Here is a 17,186-nt window from a genome sequence, read left to right on the forward strand (position 1 = left end):
CTGGCAATATACCGTCTGAGTTTCGAAAAATATCATCCACACAGTTCTGAAGACTGCAAGAGCTGACGAGTTCGCGAACTATCGCACAATCAGCTTAACAGCTCATGCATCCAAATTTTCTCGTAACACTAATATACAGAAGAATGGAATAGAAAATTGAGGATGTGTTGGATGACGATCAGTTTAGCTTCAGGAAAGGTAAAGTCACCAGAGAGGAATTCTGACGTTGCGCTTGATAGTGGAAGCAAGACTAAAGACAAATCAAGTCACGTTCATAGGATTTGTCGACCCAGAAAACGCGTTAGACAATGTGAAACAGTACAAGATGTTCGAAATTCTGAGAAAAATGGTAAGCTGTAGGGAGAGACAGGTAATATACAATATGTAGAAGAACGAAGAGGGAATAATAAGAGTGGACGACGAAGAACGAAGCGCTTGGATTAAAAAGGGTGTAAGACAGGGATGTAGTCTTTCGCCCCTACTGTTCAACCTGTACATCGATGAAGCAATAATGGAACTAAAAGAAGGGCGCTGGAGTGGAATTAAAATTCAAGGTGAAAGGGTGTGGATGACACGATTTGCTGATGACATTGCTGTCTTGAGTGAAAGTGAAGAAGAATATATGATCTGCTGAATGGAATAGACAGTCTAATAAGTACAGAATATGGACTGAGACTAAATCGAAGAAAGGAAAAAGTGATGAGAAATAGAAAAAATGAGAACAGCGAGAAACTTCCCTGGATTAATGGTCACGAAGGAGATGAAGTTAAGGAATTCTGCTACCTAGGCAGTAAAACAACCAATGACAGATGGAGTCAGGAGGACACCAAAAGCAGACTAGCACTGGCAAAGGGACACTCCTGGCCAAGAAAAGCCTATAGTATCAAACGTAGGCCTTAATTTGCGGAAGAAATTTCTGAGAATGTACGTTTGGAGCATAACATTGCATGGTAGTGAAACATGGACTGTGAGAAAACAGGAACAGGAAAGAACTGAAGCAATTTACGATGTAGTGATACAGACGAATTTTGAAAGTTAGGTGCACCGATGCGGTAAGGACTGAGGAATCAGAGAGGAAAGGATTATGTGGGAAACACTGACGAAAAGGACAGGATGACAGGACATCTGTTAAGACATCAGGGACTGACTTCCATGGTACTAGAAGGAGCCGTAGATGGCATAAACTGTAGAGGAAGTCTGACATTGGAATACATCCAGCAAACAACTAAGCACGTAGGTTGCAAGTGCTACTTTGAGATGAAGAATTTGGCACAGGAGAGAAATTCATGACAAGCCACTTCAAATCAGTCAGAAGACTGATGATCCAAGAAAAAATGGGGAGGTTTATCATAGTATGCGTTTATTTACCGATGGACATTTTTTTGTAGTTCATTGTTGCTATTTGAGTTTACAGATTGTCATTTTATCATTTGGAAATAGTGAGTGGAGCTGTGGACCATACAAAATAGAGAACTAACTGGAGAAATCGGAACAGTTCTGACATATTGTTAAGTTTGAGTTCAACAGAGGGGTGACAGCAGCCAGGAACATATAGTATGCGCTTTGTATGGTCATAATGCTATTGGACATAGCATGACAAGGAAACTGTTTTCACTTTTTAAGAAGAATCATTGTTCTGTTAAGTGGTTCTCCATGTCACACTCATTTCCTTAAAATATTCTACCGCCATTGGTACCAAATTTAGTAATTAGTTATGTCCTCCCACCATTTTCTGGTATGCTTTTCGAACTTCACATATTTTCGAACTCCATTTCTTGCGTATTCTTCTTTGCCACACACCCTCTTAAGCTTTTGTACTGCGTTTTACATAAAAAATTATGCAAATTAACCTAGTGTTCGGCACTTAACCTGCAGTTCTATTCCATGTCTCTCACTCACGCTCTCCCTCCCATTCACTACTGTACAGCTAGTACCACATGGATATAAAAAATTTATGGAAATTAATTGAATTGATATTCGTCGCATGTGTGGGGTAGTATTTCTTAATTTGCAGCATCCTATTGGTCCGTGAAACCGATGGAATATAGCTTAAAGAAAAGATTGCTAATAAAACACACATCCTGGCACTCGACACCCGACGCCGCCGCCGCCGCCCCCACCGCAACCGCCGCCGAGAGCCATCGCCGGACGCAAGCCACCACGAGCCCTCACCGCTGCAGGTGAAAGTGGGGTTCATTTTTGTGTATACAGTTAGAACTCTTCCAGTATTATACTGACGTCACAGAACTCCTAGGCGCGCTCACACTGGTGCCATTCGAGATGACGCATAGCTGTGGGGTGGTGGAGCACCAAGAGAGATGTTCCAATGCTTCCCAGAATAGCACAGGGTGCATTGTTCCTCGCGCAACATGAGAGACGTGTCTAACAGTTCTTAACTACACAGCGTGACTGGAGCAACACCACGAAGTCCACGCCCGTAGCTGCAAACCCTCGCAAGCGCATCTAACAAGGTTCTCAATCTTATACTGATGTCAGATGACTATGTAAAAATGAGAATCGAGTCGACCTCGTGGAAATTGTATAGTGTCCCAGAAACAGTTAACGCTCGCTTTATGGAAGTCTCAGCTTGTAAGCACGGAAATTCTTGCCCTAACAGAACATATTTACGAAAATAGCGGAGAATAACATCGAATGCAGTCTTCCTCATGGATCTAATGTGGTACCCCGTCCATCGCGTGTTACCCTTCCTGCTTTCAACACACACAAACGCTCCCTCCGCTAGGTAGACACTCCTATATCCCAGCACAAAGCATGTGAATGAATCGAGCATTATGATTGGCTCTTATCGAATTTACCCACCGAATTACTGATGCCGCCGGTATCGAAACACCATCCGCCTTTTCCTTTTTGCTGCTGACAAGACTTTCAGTGGTTTTCTTACACAGATCGCAATATTGCACTGGCAATTAAATCTTAAAAACTACCATACATATCGTCAAATACAGGAAGACTCTTACTTGGTTACACTGCTCTCCCACCAAGGACAGGAGCTTGAATATTAGAACGTGAAACAGACCTGCAACTCATCAACATATCACTGCGTACCCTATGTAACATCAAATATGGAAAGACTCTTGCTCGGATACACTGCTCTCCCACCAAGGACAGGAGCTTGAATATTAGCAGGCGAAACCGATCTCCAACCTTGCAATATGTCACCGCGTGCCCTGTTGATGTAGTAAACATATAATTCGTATCCTGCGCCAAACAAAATCATCCCTTTTACATTATTCGTACATATACCGCAAACACGGGCAGTACGATATATATAATCCTCTCACCACTAGAATTTTACTGCAGCCAACGATCACAAGTCATCCACCCCCAACGCACGACCAGAGCTCCCACAGTGGACCAAAGTCGCCCTCAGAACTGTTCTACAAATTCGGGATCGTTTTCCCAGGGCACAAATACGTTACTGTTTCTACTTCGAACCTGCTTCCTCGCCTGCTCGCTTTTCTACACACATCTCCAGACTCAGCAATTACAGGAACACATGTAATTTTTGGCATAGTTTGCCATAACATTATACCATTTTCGCGGTATTTTTCGATATGAAACTCTAGGGAGCATCCTAATGATCGCTATCACAACATAATTCCCAAGGTATAGACTGGAAATTAGTTCTCTCAAATCCAAAACTTTAGCTAGGTGGGGAGAGCTGTAAACCACTGACTAACTAGAAACTTGTTATGTCCATGAAGACATTTCCTCAGCAACTCGAAACAAATAGAGGAAACTGATATTTCCACTCTCGAATACTGATGTCGGTGATGTAGTAGATTCCAAATCATCCCCATAATTTACAAGGTCAGCTAAAGTGTTTCTCATATCTGGGAGAACCGGCAAATGTGTCTTCCACATGCTAGATGCACACACCACAGTCGATCTTCTCTGAACCAAATAAAGGGGCTAAATGTGCAGAAGCAGTCAACCGAACAAATTACATGGGCGGGAATAACGATCCAGCACAAATGCACGTCCATATTCAATCTTCTCAAATTTCCACGCAATCACGAAAAGCTATCCAACATATACAAAGTATTAGTTCGCTATTTGGTCGTCTAGGGGACAACACAGTTAATTCTTCTACATCCCTACACTCCAACAGGCATCACCAGTCTGACAGCTCCTGCTGCTAAGAGGAAATGTGAATCACACCCGCACAGGTCACCAGCGGTGCAAGCTGAGCACATAAAGGTTGAATGTTTATCCTAAGAAATAGGTCACATATATATTTTATTTCTGTACTTACAACCAAATGTTACAATTGTGGGTCTCATTTGAACAACATTCGACAGTGAGCGAAGTATCGGAAATACACTCTGTTGATGGCTGTGGCTCTGAAAATAGAAATATCAGTTCCATTCTTATGAATCGACATACTCTTCCCATGCTATCACAGTACCCCACGTCAAATCCAAACCTTCCTTACAACTGAACACAGTCATTTCCTTTACACATGTTGGAACACAAACACATACTTTATAAGCCTGATGCTCAAATGCAAACATATCACACACCCCTTACTACTTAGTATAATGATTCGTCAATAACCGATCGCTGGCGATACAAAATAATACTGAGAGAAAATTAACCATGGGTTAAGTGGTACCACCATGTCCTAGAAATAGAGACGCAATCAGCCACATATTAAAAAAGCTTGATCCCTACAACTACTGTATGTTACTGTTACAAGTGGTCATGATTCTACAGGTGCACACAGGCTTTATAAATCGAGGTACGACATTACCTCTGAATGAGGTGGTTTTTCTAACTGGACAAATGCCAAAACGGTGGTGTCTGGGCTGTATACTATCAGCATTCCAGTTACTCGAAGTCCGTGATGCAATCTCATTACAAAACCACTGAATTTTGAAAGTGATTCGCCTAAGGGACGTGGCATGTAAGTGGTATTTGCGACTCCCTCACTCCATCCCAGATAGATATTTCTATAGTACATGTAATGTATTCTGACTCGATACCGTATCAGAGGTTCTAGGATATATCAACTGAATTATAGGCCATGACTGATTGAGAAAGAATAAAATCAGTAGTTGTAGATGATGTCCTGATTGACGTCGTAAGAAAATGTATACAAGCTTTTTTTCAGATCTCTAGTGTTACACTATCTGCTAGAAATGATGCCCATTATTTGGAATCAAGTCTTTCCATTCAGCCACATACCTGTGTCAAATCACACCCACAGGTGAATCATATTTCTGGCACTCTCATATCTCGAACAAAGACAACACTCTCGAGTATGTTAGCTACAGTAAAATTCCAACATGGTTTTAGTCACCCCTCATGCATCTTGCAATTGCTCCCTTTTCTACAGCTTAGCACATCTGATCGTTCCAATTTAAGTCGTCCGTTTAGGACCTGAGACATACCTCATAGTCGTGGGAGACAAACAAATGCAAGGCAGTGTACAAAACGTGTTAGAAAACAATGTTTCAAACAAAAACACAGGGTCACAGGGTGCGCCTCTTGTGAGTTACAGTATAGTCTGTGGGATAAGGTCAAAATCCTACATTATGGGTGATGAAACCTTAAACTGACCACAGCAATGGATCAAAATCTTCATATTTAATAGGATCGTCCTGCAAAAGCAACAGTAGCAGTTTGATAGGTAAATTCGACGATGGACTGGATGTCACGTTAGGAATGCTAGGAGGAATACCAGTCTGAGAAGCATTGTGACAACTCTCTCTCTGCACCAGATCCACATCGCAGCCAAGTGTCATCGTGTGAGCAATGGCATCTAGGTGAGTTCTATATCTGATCAAGTTAGTGGAACTTTTATAGTTCGTTATTTTTCTATGTTGGATGGTCCAGAATAATAATGATAGTATGTTGGGCTGATGGATTTGAATGGACACAGATTTGCTTCAAACTGTAGTATCTGTATCTAGTTTAAGATGTACCACATTGAATGCATTTCCACCGAATGGTTAAAACATGGTCCTGTTGCACTAACTCAGGTAGTTCTGTTTCTACATGGGTTGCAGAGGGTGGTGGATATTTCTTTCTCTGACTTCTGCCCAGTTCCGACTTAAATTGGAAATATCACATGTACCAAGCTGTAGAAATGGGAACAGTTGCAAAATGCGTACGGGGTGACTAAAACAACGTTGGAATTTTACTGTAGCAAACATATTCGAGAACAACGTCCCGTTTTGAGATATGAGAGTGCCAGATATATGGTTCACCTGTTGGTGTGATCCGACGCAGGTGTGTGGGTGAATGGAAAGACTTGATTCCGAATAATGGACATCATTTCTAGCAGATAGTGTAACACTAGATATCTGAAAAGCTCGTGTACATTTTCTTATGACTTCAATCAGCACATCATCTATTACTACTGCTTGTATTCCTTCTCAATCAGTCATCGCCTATAACTCAGTGGATATATCGCAGAGCCCTGATATGGAATCGAGTCACAATACATTAAATGTACTATAGAAATATCTAGTTGGGGTGGGGTGAGGGGATCGCAAATACCGCTTACATACTATGTCCCTTAGGCGAATCACTTTCAAAATCCACTGATCTTAGAACGAGGTTGCATTGTGGGCTTCGAGTAACTGGAGAGCTGGTCTCATAATATACACTCCAGTGATCACTGTCTTGGCATTTGTCCAGATAGAAAAAACCACATCATTCAGAGGTAATGTCGTACCTTGATTTATAAAGCTGTGAATTAAGAAAAACTACCCCATACATGTGAAGAATACCAATTTAATTAATTTGCGTAAATTTTTATATCAATGTGGTGTTAGCAGTACAGTAGTGAATGGGAGGGAGGGCATGAGTGGGCAACATGGAGCACAACAGTAGGTTAAGTGCAGAACATTAGGTTAATTTGCATATTTTTAAGTAAAACGCCGTATAATATTTGAAGGGGTGTGTAGCAAAGATGTGAAATTCGACAAGTGTACCAGGAAATGGTGGGAGGACATAACTAATTACTTAATTTTATATCAATGGCAGTAGAATATTTTAAGGAAATGGGTGTGACATGGAAAATCACTTAACAGCACAATAGTTTAAGCGCTGACAAAGGCCCAAACATTAGGTTAAGACACCGAGAGTACAGTGCCAAACATTTGGTTATGCATCATGTTTGCTGCATGCAATTACTTCTTACAAGACCTACGTGTTTCCAGACAGCAGGGAATGACGAGCAAGGGAAATCCAACCCCCACGAATTGACTTTCTTTTATAAATAAATAATATACTCTTGAATTTCCTGTTATGAGATCTTTCCTCTCCACCAATTTCCATATATTCCATACAATGCCTTGAATGTGCTAAGTTGTTTAAATAAACAATTTTCCACACAATGTCTAAATTGTTTGACCAGTATTCCATACACTACAATCGAATACCCTCCAAATGATAAATCAACTGAGTCTTTTTCCCGCCAATTCCTAGGAAGGGGTGGCGGTCAGGTGACTTAGGTTAGAGGAGGTGCCTTTTCTTACCACCATGCTATTAGGTTAGTAGAGGTTGCGTTGCCCTGATGGAATTTGAACTTCCCGCCAGGGAGGCGTGGCGGGGGGGGGGGGGGGGGGAGTGCGGCCCTTTCCCACTGGAGAGGTTAACTAATTGAACAATTTTATCAAGTACTCAATCAAATTGATAAGTGTGAAAGAGGGCCTATTCTAATAACTCAGACCTGAAAGTGTACCTGTAGCTGTGAGGGAAACGGGGTTGTGGGGGAGATGGTGGGGTGGGGTGGGGGGAGCAATAGGTTAAGTTGCTGTCAATCAAAAGGATATGGGGGTGACATGGAAAAGCACTTAACAGAACAATAGGTTTAGTACCTGTCAATCAAAGGAGAACAGTAGGTTCACCCCTGATGTAGGCAACCTGCGATAACAAAATGGCCAATCACTCCCTTTGTGAGAGAGGAATCGAGTCAGAGGGGTTGGGGGAACAATAGGTTAAGTGTGGTGATATGGAAAAGCACTTAACAGAACAGTATGTTACGTACCTGTCAATCAATGGAGAACATAGGTTCGCTCCTGTGTGCATATCTACCCCTGATGTAGGCAACCCACAAGATGGCTCTGAATCTGTCTTGCTCCTCTACTGACAACACTGACCATTTCTGTCCTGTATCATTTCTGGTGGTATGTAATTGTGTCTTTTTGGTAACATAAGCAAAAGAATGGAATGACTGAGGTCAAACAATATATAAAGGCCTGTGCGCATCCGTAAAAGATAGTGTTATGCATGTAGTAGAACAGCGACAGTGTGACGTACTATGAATTGCTTCCCTAAGGTGTAAACTTCAGTGCTGCAATTTTTATTGTCAGCAACCGAGACACCTTGCAGATGCAGTCCAAGAACAATGACCAGGAAGAGTGCATGAAGTGAGGCTATTCGAAGATAACACTCTCCGGCTAGTTGCTAGACTGACAAAAAACACTATAAAGGAATTGGGCTGGGAAGTCATTCAGCACCCACTTTATTCACCTGATCTTGCGACCTCAGATTTTCACATTTTCCGCTCTCTTTCCAGCTATCTTCAAGGAACTTTCTTTCTGGATGAAAATGAACTCCAAACATAGCTCGACAATGTGTTCGTCTTGAGACGTGATTTCTACAGTCGCGGAATCGAACGATAACGCAACGTCGTCAGAGTGTAAATAGTGAATGAGAATAAATTATCGATAGCTAAAGTCTCTGTTACGTGTATCTGCAGTACTTATCGAAAAACGCTATGAACTCATGCACCAATACAATATATCCAACGAGCTCAACACACCATGCTTGCAGGAGTTTGAGTGGTATGGGTCTAGAAAGTGGATGCTTCTCATAATATTGCACCAGGTCATACATAGACACGTTGGCTTCGACCTGACCGCCACTGTCAGAAGCGAGTGTAATTTCAGAAAAGGCCTACAGCAAATAAAAAGTAAATGACGTGAATTAAAAATGAAATAAGAAAGTATGTTAAACTTCTAGAGGCGAATATGAAAAGTACAGCGAGGTACAACTCTCTCTCGTACTGAAAATAAGCTCGCACAAGGATAAAATTTTGATCCACACATCCTGCTGGTATGCAAATAGCAGAAGTATCAATTTGGAACCATTAGATCAAGGCATTCATCACACAAACCTTTCCAGTTTCAGCAATGTAGTTCTTAATTAAACAATTAAATTTGGTTTTAATTTTTTTCGAAATTTGGTCTTATGTTTTGCGAATTTGGGTTTTGTTTTCCGCCAATTTCGGAGATATTTTTGCTGAATTCTGTTTTTTTTTTATTATTTTTTTTTTTAAAAGTAGATGTCATTTATTGCTACTTTTAGTATTGCTGAACAATTCAATAATGCGTTGTCTACTTCTGGTTCTTATGCAACCAGATATTCGGTGTAGCACTGATGGGTTGAGTTGTTGGATGCCCTCCTGAGGGATATTGTGCGAAATTCTGTCCAATTGGCCGGACAACACGGAGTGATGGTCTGGTGTGTCATTTCTTTTCGTAGCAGGACCGCTTTGATTATCATCCACGTCGCCCTTACAGCTCAGCGGTATGTCGACTATTTCTGTCCCCCATAATGTTCCCCTTCATGGCAAGCCATCCTGGGCTTACATTTCAGCCATGTAATGCGTTTCTTGCTCATGACGAGAGTTTCTACTGCCAATCTTCGTGCATGCCAAACCATACCTTGGCCAGGAAAGTCGCCGGATCTATCCCAACTGATAACACTTGGACCATTATGTGTAGGCTCCTCCAGCCAGGTTTTGACGATCTAACGCACCAATTGGACAGAATTTCGCACGAAATCCCTCAGGAGGACATCCAACAACTCAATCAATCAATGTTAATCCGAATAACTGGTGCATAAAAGCCAGAGCTAGACTGACGCATTATTGAACTCCTCAGTTTATGATACTCTCTTGAATAAATTATCTCGTTTTTCTTTAATCATTTCTTTGTCTGTACATGTACAGAACGTCTACCAATTCCATCCTGTTTGGATAAATCCTTCATGGTGCGTCATTTTCTTTTTTTACTCACAGAGTGTACATCTCTAATAGGAACGACAGGGATAAGTTAAGAGAAATCAGGGTTCGTACAGAAACATTCAGTTTCCTCTTACTCTATTTGACAGGAAAACAGGAAAGGGGTGACTAGAACTCATACAAGGTACCCTCCACCACGCACCGTATTACAGACTGCTTAGTATGTATGCAGATGAAGGTAAGTCGATAAGGTCCATTTTCCCCCTTTCTCAAATGATTTATTTCTTCACTTCTGATGTCACCTACTCGTACAGAGTTCTAACAGATCCTGACAGTGTTCACTGATTGACTAGAACAGAACATAATGGAGCCACTGCCAGCCACAGTACAGGTGCCAAGAAGTTGTTCCCCTCGAAGATGATGGGTCCCGAATAATGAAGAAGGTACAGGGATTCATCAGTCCGTGTAATGTTCTGCCACTGTGTCAATGTCCAGTGCCGATGGTCACATGCCCATTTCAGTCGTAGTTGCCAATGTCGTGATGTCAAATTTACACATGCTGGGGTCGTCGGCTGCTGGGTGCACTCTGTATTCAGGCGCACTTGTACTTTTCCGAGCATCTAAGACTGATGTTAGTTCTGCCACAGTTCCTCACCACAGTTCCTACGATGACCAACGTCCGTAATGAGAGGTGTCTGGGAAGTGGCTTCACCTTGGTTTCGCCATCTGCTGAAGACGCTCACCACACCATTTCTCGAACTCCTTACAAGTAATGTAGTTTCCGAAATTCTCATCTCAAGCCTCTGGGCCATCACACTCAGATATATCGTGCACCTTTGCTATTCTACACACATACCACACACTCACTGATACTACATACACGATGAATGTGTCTGACTCGCAGTCATTCCTCGCCAGGTGACACTGCTATCGCCAGGACGGGTTTATATTGATAGTAGGTCGGTGGTCATACTGTTCTTGCTGATCAGTGTATAATATAATGTGGTGTGATTCAATGTTTAGGAAGAAGGCACTAGAGAAGGCCAAGTCCATGGTCGCCCACATCGCCTATCCTGATGAGTTGCTGGATGACAGCAAGCTGGACCACTTCTATGAGGAGGTAAGTCATGACAAATCAATATGTAATCATGTGCATTGCCTGTAAGTGGAACCTCAGTATTGTCTACACATCTTGTTTGTTCAGCAATGCTTGTTTTATTCTGATCCCTCTGTACCAGCTCGCGATTGTCTTACAGCAACGATGTTTAAATACAAAATTGTTTAGATAAAACATCCTTGCTACAGCAATAAATTAAAAACTTCCCTGCTTCATGTTTAAAATATTACACACATGCCTACTTGGCCGCTGTGACTGTTTATAATAATAAAGCATAGTGCCCAATAGTACTACATCCACAGGTGGGTCATTTATGAGTTTTTTGAATTTCCCGACAGCTTAGAACAAATGAGCCATCTTGCATTGCGATGGTCATAAGGATGGGAGGATGAGTGGGGAGGATCCATTGTTTGTCCCATACGGCCCTTGGTACAGGAGGAGATGGAGAAAATTCTGTGATTGTCCCAAAACTGACCTTGGGGTGGAAGAGGGCTGGGGTGATCTTGATCTGATGGGGAAGGATAAGTGGAGGGGGCGAATTCCTTGTCTTTTCCACGACCAATAGACACCCAGTATTGATGTTCAGTCATGCATGAAGGCTTTTCTGCAAATCATATTCGAATCTTGTAGACGTTAACCTTTTGATTCTGTGGAAGTTTGCCTCATCACTAAAAAGTAGATGTGCAGAAAGATTTTCTTTCGCCATAGCTGAAATAGCGTTGAATTATTTTAATTATGTGAAGATTCATTTTAAGCTTCGTTTTGAGGATACGCCAAGTGCTTGGTGTGGCATTTCTTCCTCCTTACCGGCTCCATGCATCATTTTCATGGACTAGGTTAGAACGAAAGGCGAATCCTCCCAAGGTTTTTGCTGATACATCTGGCTGTCTAGTTCTTTCTGCTGTGCTCAAACATCTTGTTCCTTCAAACTGCCGATTCTGCCTGAGAATGTTGTTGGCATTTGGATGTGCTGACAAAATCTTCTCTGCACTGTGTCACCATATCGATAGTTGAAAAAACTCTAATACACTCAATGCCTTGTGTATATGACCCACAGTGTTTACTTACAACAACAACTTTTTCACTGTACTTGGGCAATGATCGAAACTTTGAAATATCTTTCACATTCTCTATAATTGTTACCGATATACCCCAAGCAGCGATATGTGTTTGTACTAACCTTTTTCAGCTGACCTGTAAATGTGTAGTGATAACTGTTTATGACGTATGCGAAGGGTGTCATGACCATGGAGTATACATGGGGGATGTGACTGAAACTTCAGGATGTCAAGTGACTGGGGCCGGCTGCCAACCAATCATAGACCTTTATTTGGCGCCATGTTCTCGCAATGTTGCTTATTTTGTGCATACTACCAGGCATAGAAAGTTGTAGAACTCCCCAGGGTGGCACCACAGTCGTATTCACAGATAGGGGCGGCTGTGACGGCTCAAATTCTGATATTGTCACAAGTGGAGCGCTGACACACATTACACATCTGTATGATGATGCCCTGTATGTTAGCGTAGTTAACACTGGCCTGCATTTTAGTGCACGAAAGTGGGTTTACCAAGCTTGATTATCAACTCATTCACTGACAAAGTAAATATTCCAGAATTTGAATCAAGAATAGCTGCTATATGAGAAAATTGCAGCGAAGCAGCTGGCTCTCATACATATTATAAGAGTGTGTGTATGCATGTATGTATATAAGTATGTATGTATATATGTACACTTATATCATTGTACAACACATAGTTAGGAAATATGACATCATAAACACTGATCTGCATGAGAACGAAACTGCAGGGTGAATGTCGCTAAATATACCATTTAAATATGCGTACAAATATGTGTGACATGCGCATATGCAGGCTACACCAAGGATGAAAAGCATCTTCTAAGCCCTTGCATCAGTTTGAAGCGAATTTGATGCCCATATCACTATCTGGAAAGGATTATTGTGGAGTTTAGAAACCACAACCTCCTATTGGTATGGGGATGATAACATGGAAAGAGAAAGGTGAGGAGGAGAGGGGGATAGAGGATATGGACACAGATAGGGGAAAAAGGAGATGGAAAGAGAAGAAAGGGAAATGGACATAAAGCAAAGAGTACAAGATGGGCTGAGAAGGGGAGAGGACGAGATGAAAGGAGAAAGAGGCGAGGAGGAGATGGACAGTGTGAGGGAGGAAGAGGAATTAGAGGGAGAGTAGGAGATGGACATAGGGGGACATAAAGCAAAGAGTACAAGATGGGCTGAGAAGGTGAGAGGACGAGATGAAAGGAGAAAGAGGCGAGGAGGAGATGGACAGTGTGAGGGAGGAAGAGGAGATGAATTAGAGGGAGAGTAGGAGATGGACATAGGGGGAAGGATCAGCTGAACAGAAGGGGTGGAGGAGATGAATAGTCAGGGGGATGAGCAGATGGAGAGAGAGAGAGAGAGAGAGAGAGAGAGAGAGAAAGAGAGAGAGAAGGGCAGGACATGGACAGAAAGTGGAGGTGTAGGAGATGAACAGAAAGAGGGGAATACAGGAGATGGACAGAGAAAGGGGGAACCAGGAGATGGGCAGAGAGAGGGGCAGAAGGACGTGGACAGAATGTGGGGGTGTAGGAGAAAGAGAGGAGAGGAGGAGATGGACAGAGAAAGGGGGAAGTAGGACAGAAAGAGGGGCAGGACGACATGGACAGAAACTGGGTATGGAGCAGATGAACACATAGAGGAGATAAGAGGAAATGGACAGAGAAAGGGGGTAGGAGATTGGCAGAGAGAGGGGCAGGAGGGCATGGACAGAAAGAGAGGGTGTAGGAGATGATCAGGAAGAGGGGAGAGGAGGAGCTGGACAGAGAAAGGGGCAAGCAGGAGATGGTCGAAGAGTGGTATAAATTCATACTGGAGCAATGCCAGCTACTCAGCTTGTCACTTAATAGAGAGAAGCCTTCTAGTCCAGATACGATGTCAGTTAGGTTCCCTTCAAAGAACACTGATGCAAAAGCTCATAGTTAGCAATCACATACAACTACCCACTCAACGAAACAACTGTCCCTAAAAACTGGAAAGTGGCCCAGGTTACACTAGTACTGAAGAAAGCACATAGGAGTAATCCGCTGAATTATAGACTTATACCACTGACATCTATTTGCAGTATGATTTTGGAACGTATACTGTGTTCGAACATTATGAATTACATCAGAGAAAACGATGACTTGGCAAATAGTCAATATTAACGTAGAAAAGATCGTTCTTGTCCTACACAACTACCTCTTTATTAGCATGACGTAATGAGTGCTATCGACACAGGATCTCAAGTTTATTCCAGTGTTCTGCATTTCCGGAAAGCTTTTCAAACCATTCCGCAAAAGGGACTTTTTATCAGATTGCATGCCTATAAAGTACCGTCTCAGTTGTATGGCTGGAATCGTTATTTCCTGTCACACAGCTCACAGTTCACAGTAACGGATGGAGTGGTGTCGTGTAAAACTGAAATGGTATCTGGTGTTCCCCAAGACAGTGCTATACGCCGTCTGCAGTTCCTGATCCATCTAAAAGAATTAGGAGACAAACAAAGCAGACAATTTTTAGACATCATTCTTCTGACTGATTTGATGCTGCTCGCCTCGAATCGATCTCTTGTGCCAAGCTCTTCATCTCAGAGTAGCACTTCCAAGCTACGTTTTCAATTATTTGCTGCATGTATTCCAAGCTCTGTCTTCCTCTATAGTGTTTACCCACTGAATCTCCCTCTAGTACCAGATATTCCATCATCCTGTCCTGTCCTCCTGTCGGTGTTTTGCATATATTCCACCCATTCTGCGGAGAACCTCCCCATTCATTACCCTATCAATTTACCTAATTTTCGACACCACAAATGCTTTTGTTGTCTTCTGTTCCGGTTTTTCCACAGCCAATATTTCACTACCGATCTTTCACTATCATACACTGCTGTACTCCAAACGTACATTCTCAGAAATTTCTTCCTCAAATTAAGACCTATGTTTGATATTAGTAGACCATTCTTGCCGATGAATGCCCTTTGTTTCAATGATAGTCAGCTTTTTATGTCCTCTGTCAATCATTGTTCATTTTGCTGCCTAGATAGCAGAAATCCTTAACTTCATTTACATCGTAATCGACAATTCTAATGTTACGTTTCTCACTGTTCTCATTTATGTTACTACTCATGACTTTCATCTTTCTTCGGTTTACTCTCAGTCCATATCCTATACCAATTAGACTGTTTATTCCACTCAACATATCCTGTAATTCTTCTTCACTTCCACTCAGGACAGCAATCTTATTAGCGAATGTTATCACTGATATCGTTTCACTTTTAATTTTAATCCTACCCTTGAGCCTTACTTTTAATCCCGTAATTGTTCCTTCGATACATAGATTGAACTGTAGAGACGAAAGACTACATCCCTCTCTTACACACATTTTCTACATCTACATACATAGTCCGCATGCAGTGGTTCAGTGCGTGATGGAGGGTATCCTCTAGCACTATTAGTCACTTACTTGCTGTTTCAAAAAATCGTAAACAGAGCGAGGAAGAAACGACTGTCTATGCGCCTCCATACTGGCTCTAATCTCTCAAATCTTCGTGGTCCTCATGCGGAATGTACGTTACTAGCAGTGGGATCGGTCTGCAGTGAGCTTCAAATGCCGTCGTCTATCTTTTATCAATGCCAGTCCTTCAAATTTTCTCAGAAGTGTTCCTGGAAAAGAACGTCTCCTTCCCTTCATCCGTATACTATTCCTGTCGGTAACTGGGATGCATGAGCTGTCAAGCTAACTGTCCGATAATTCTCGCACCTGTCGGCCCTTGCTGTCTTTGCAATTCTGTGGATGATGTTTTTCCTAATGTCTGATGGTACATCGCCAGTCTTAGCACACCAACGCGAATAGTCGTTTTGGTGCCATTTTACACGATGATTGTAGAAATTCCGATCGAATTTATCTATTTCTTCTGCGTTATTTGCTCTTAAGTTCTAAAAAGGACTTTTAGAATCTGATTCTAATGCTGGAACACCTTTCTCTTCCCTATCGACTCCTGTTTCATCTACTATGACGTCGTCAGACAAGTCTTCCCTCTCATAGAGGCTTTCAGCGTACTCTTTCCTCCTATCCTTTCTTAACTCTACATTTATAAGTGTAATTGTCACTGCACCCTTAACATTACCGTTCTTGCTTTTAACATGACTCTATGCTCTGTTGATTTTTCTGTATCCTAAGTCAGGCCTTCCGACAATCATATATTTTTCGATTTCTTCATATTTTTCATGTAGCCATTCCGTCTTAGCTTCCCTTCACTTCCTACATGAGTTCTATTTCTGTATTCCTGCATTTCGCTGAACATTTTTGTCACTCCTTTCGACGATGAACTGAGGTATTTCTTCCGTTACCCATGCTTTGTTCACAGTGACCTTCCTTGTATCTATATTTTTTCTTTTCAGCTTGTGTGATTGCCCTTTTTAGAAATGTCCATTCCTCTTCAACGAAAATGCCTACAGGGCTATTTATTGTCACCTCAGAGAATTTCCAGCGTGTCTCCTCACTCTTTAGTACTTCAGTACCTCTCTTTGCTTACTGATTCTTTCTGAGCAGTCTCTCTAAACTTTAGACTACTCACACTTTAGCCCACTTTTAATCAGTATTAAATTGTGATCTGAGTCTATATCTGCTCCTTACATTCTAGTATCTGATTTGGAAATGTCTGCTTGATCATCATCCAAGCTAACTGAAGTCTTCCAATATTCCTGGCCTTTTCCATATGAATCTCCTCCTCTTGTGATTCTTGAACAGATTATTCGCTATTCCTAGCTATTTCTTGCAGAATTCAATTAATCCTTCTCCTCACTCATTCCTACTGCAAACCCATATTTTACCTTAAATCCTTCCCTCGCTCCTGGGCCTACAACTGGATTCCAGTCTCCCATGGCCAATAGATTTTCTTCTTCCCTTACATACTGAATTACCATATACTCATACAGGTTCTATATCTCTTCATCTTCTGCTTGTGATGTTGGCATGTACACCTGAGCTATTGTTGCCAGTGTTGGATTGCTAT

At 41.9% G+C, this 17,186-nt stretch overlaps 2 protein-coding genes across 4 annotated transcripts in view; one reads left to right on the forward strand and one right to left on the reverse strand.

The window, feature by feature from the left end:
• LOC124554054 (neprilysin-2-like) overlaps positions 1-17,186 on the forward strand; it is a 245,614-nt gene that overhangs the window by 183,918 nt on the left and 44,510 nt on the right. For all 3 annotated transcript variants that reach the window (XM_047128089.1, XM_047128091.1, XM_047128090.1), the window contains one exon: positions 11,024-11,120. In XM_047128089.1, the coding sequence (XP_046984045.1) occupies positions 11,024-11,120 (97 nt within the window). The remainder of the gene's footprint in view (positions 1-11,023; positions 11,121-17,186) is intronic.
• The window catches only part of LOC124554056 (zinc finger protein 729-like), a 294,084-nt gene that overhangs the window by 70,323 nt on the left and 206,575 nt on the right, over positions 1-17,186 (reverse strand). The gene's annotated exons all lie outside the window — the stretch shown is intronic.

Source organism: Schistocerca americana, chromosome 11 (genome assembly GCF_021461395.2).
Source record: "Schistocerca americana isolate TAMUIC-IGC-003095 chromosome 11, iqSchAmer2.1, whole genome shotgun sequence".
Lineage (NCBI taxonomy): Eukaryota > Metazoa > Arthropoda > Insecta > Orthoptera > Acrididae > Schistocerca > Schistocerca americana.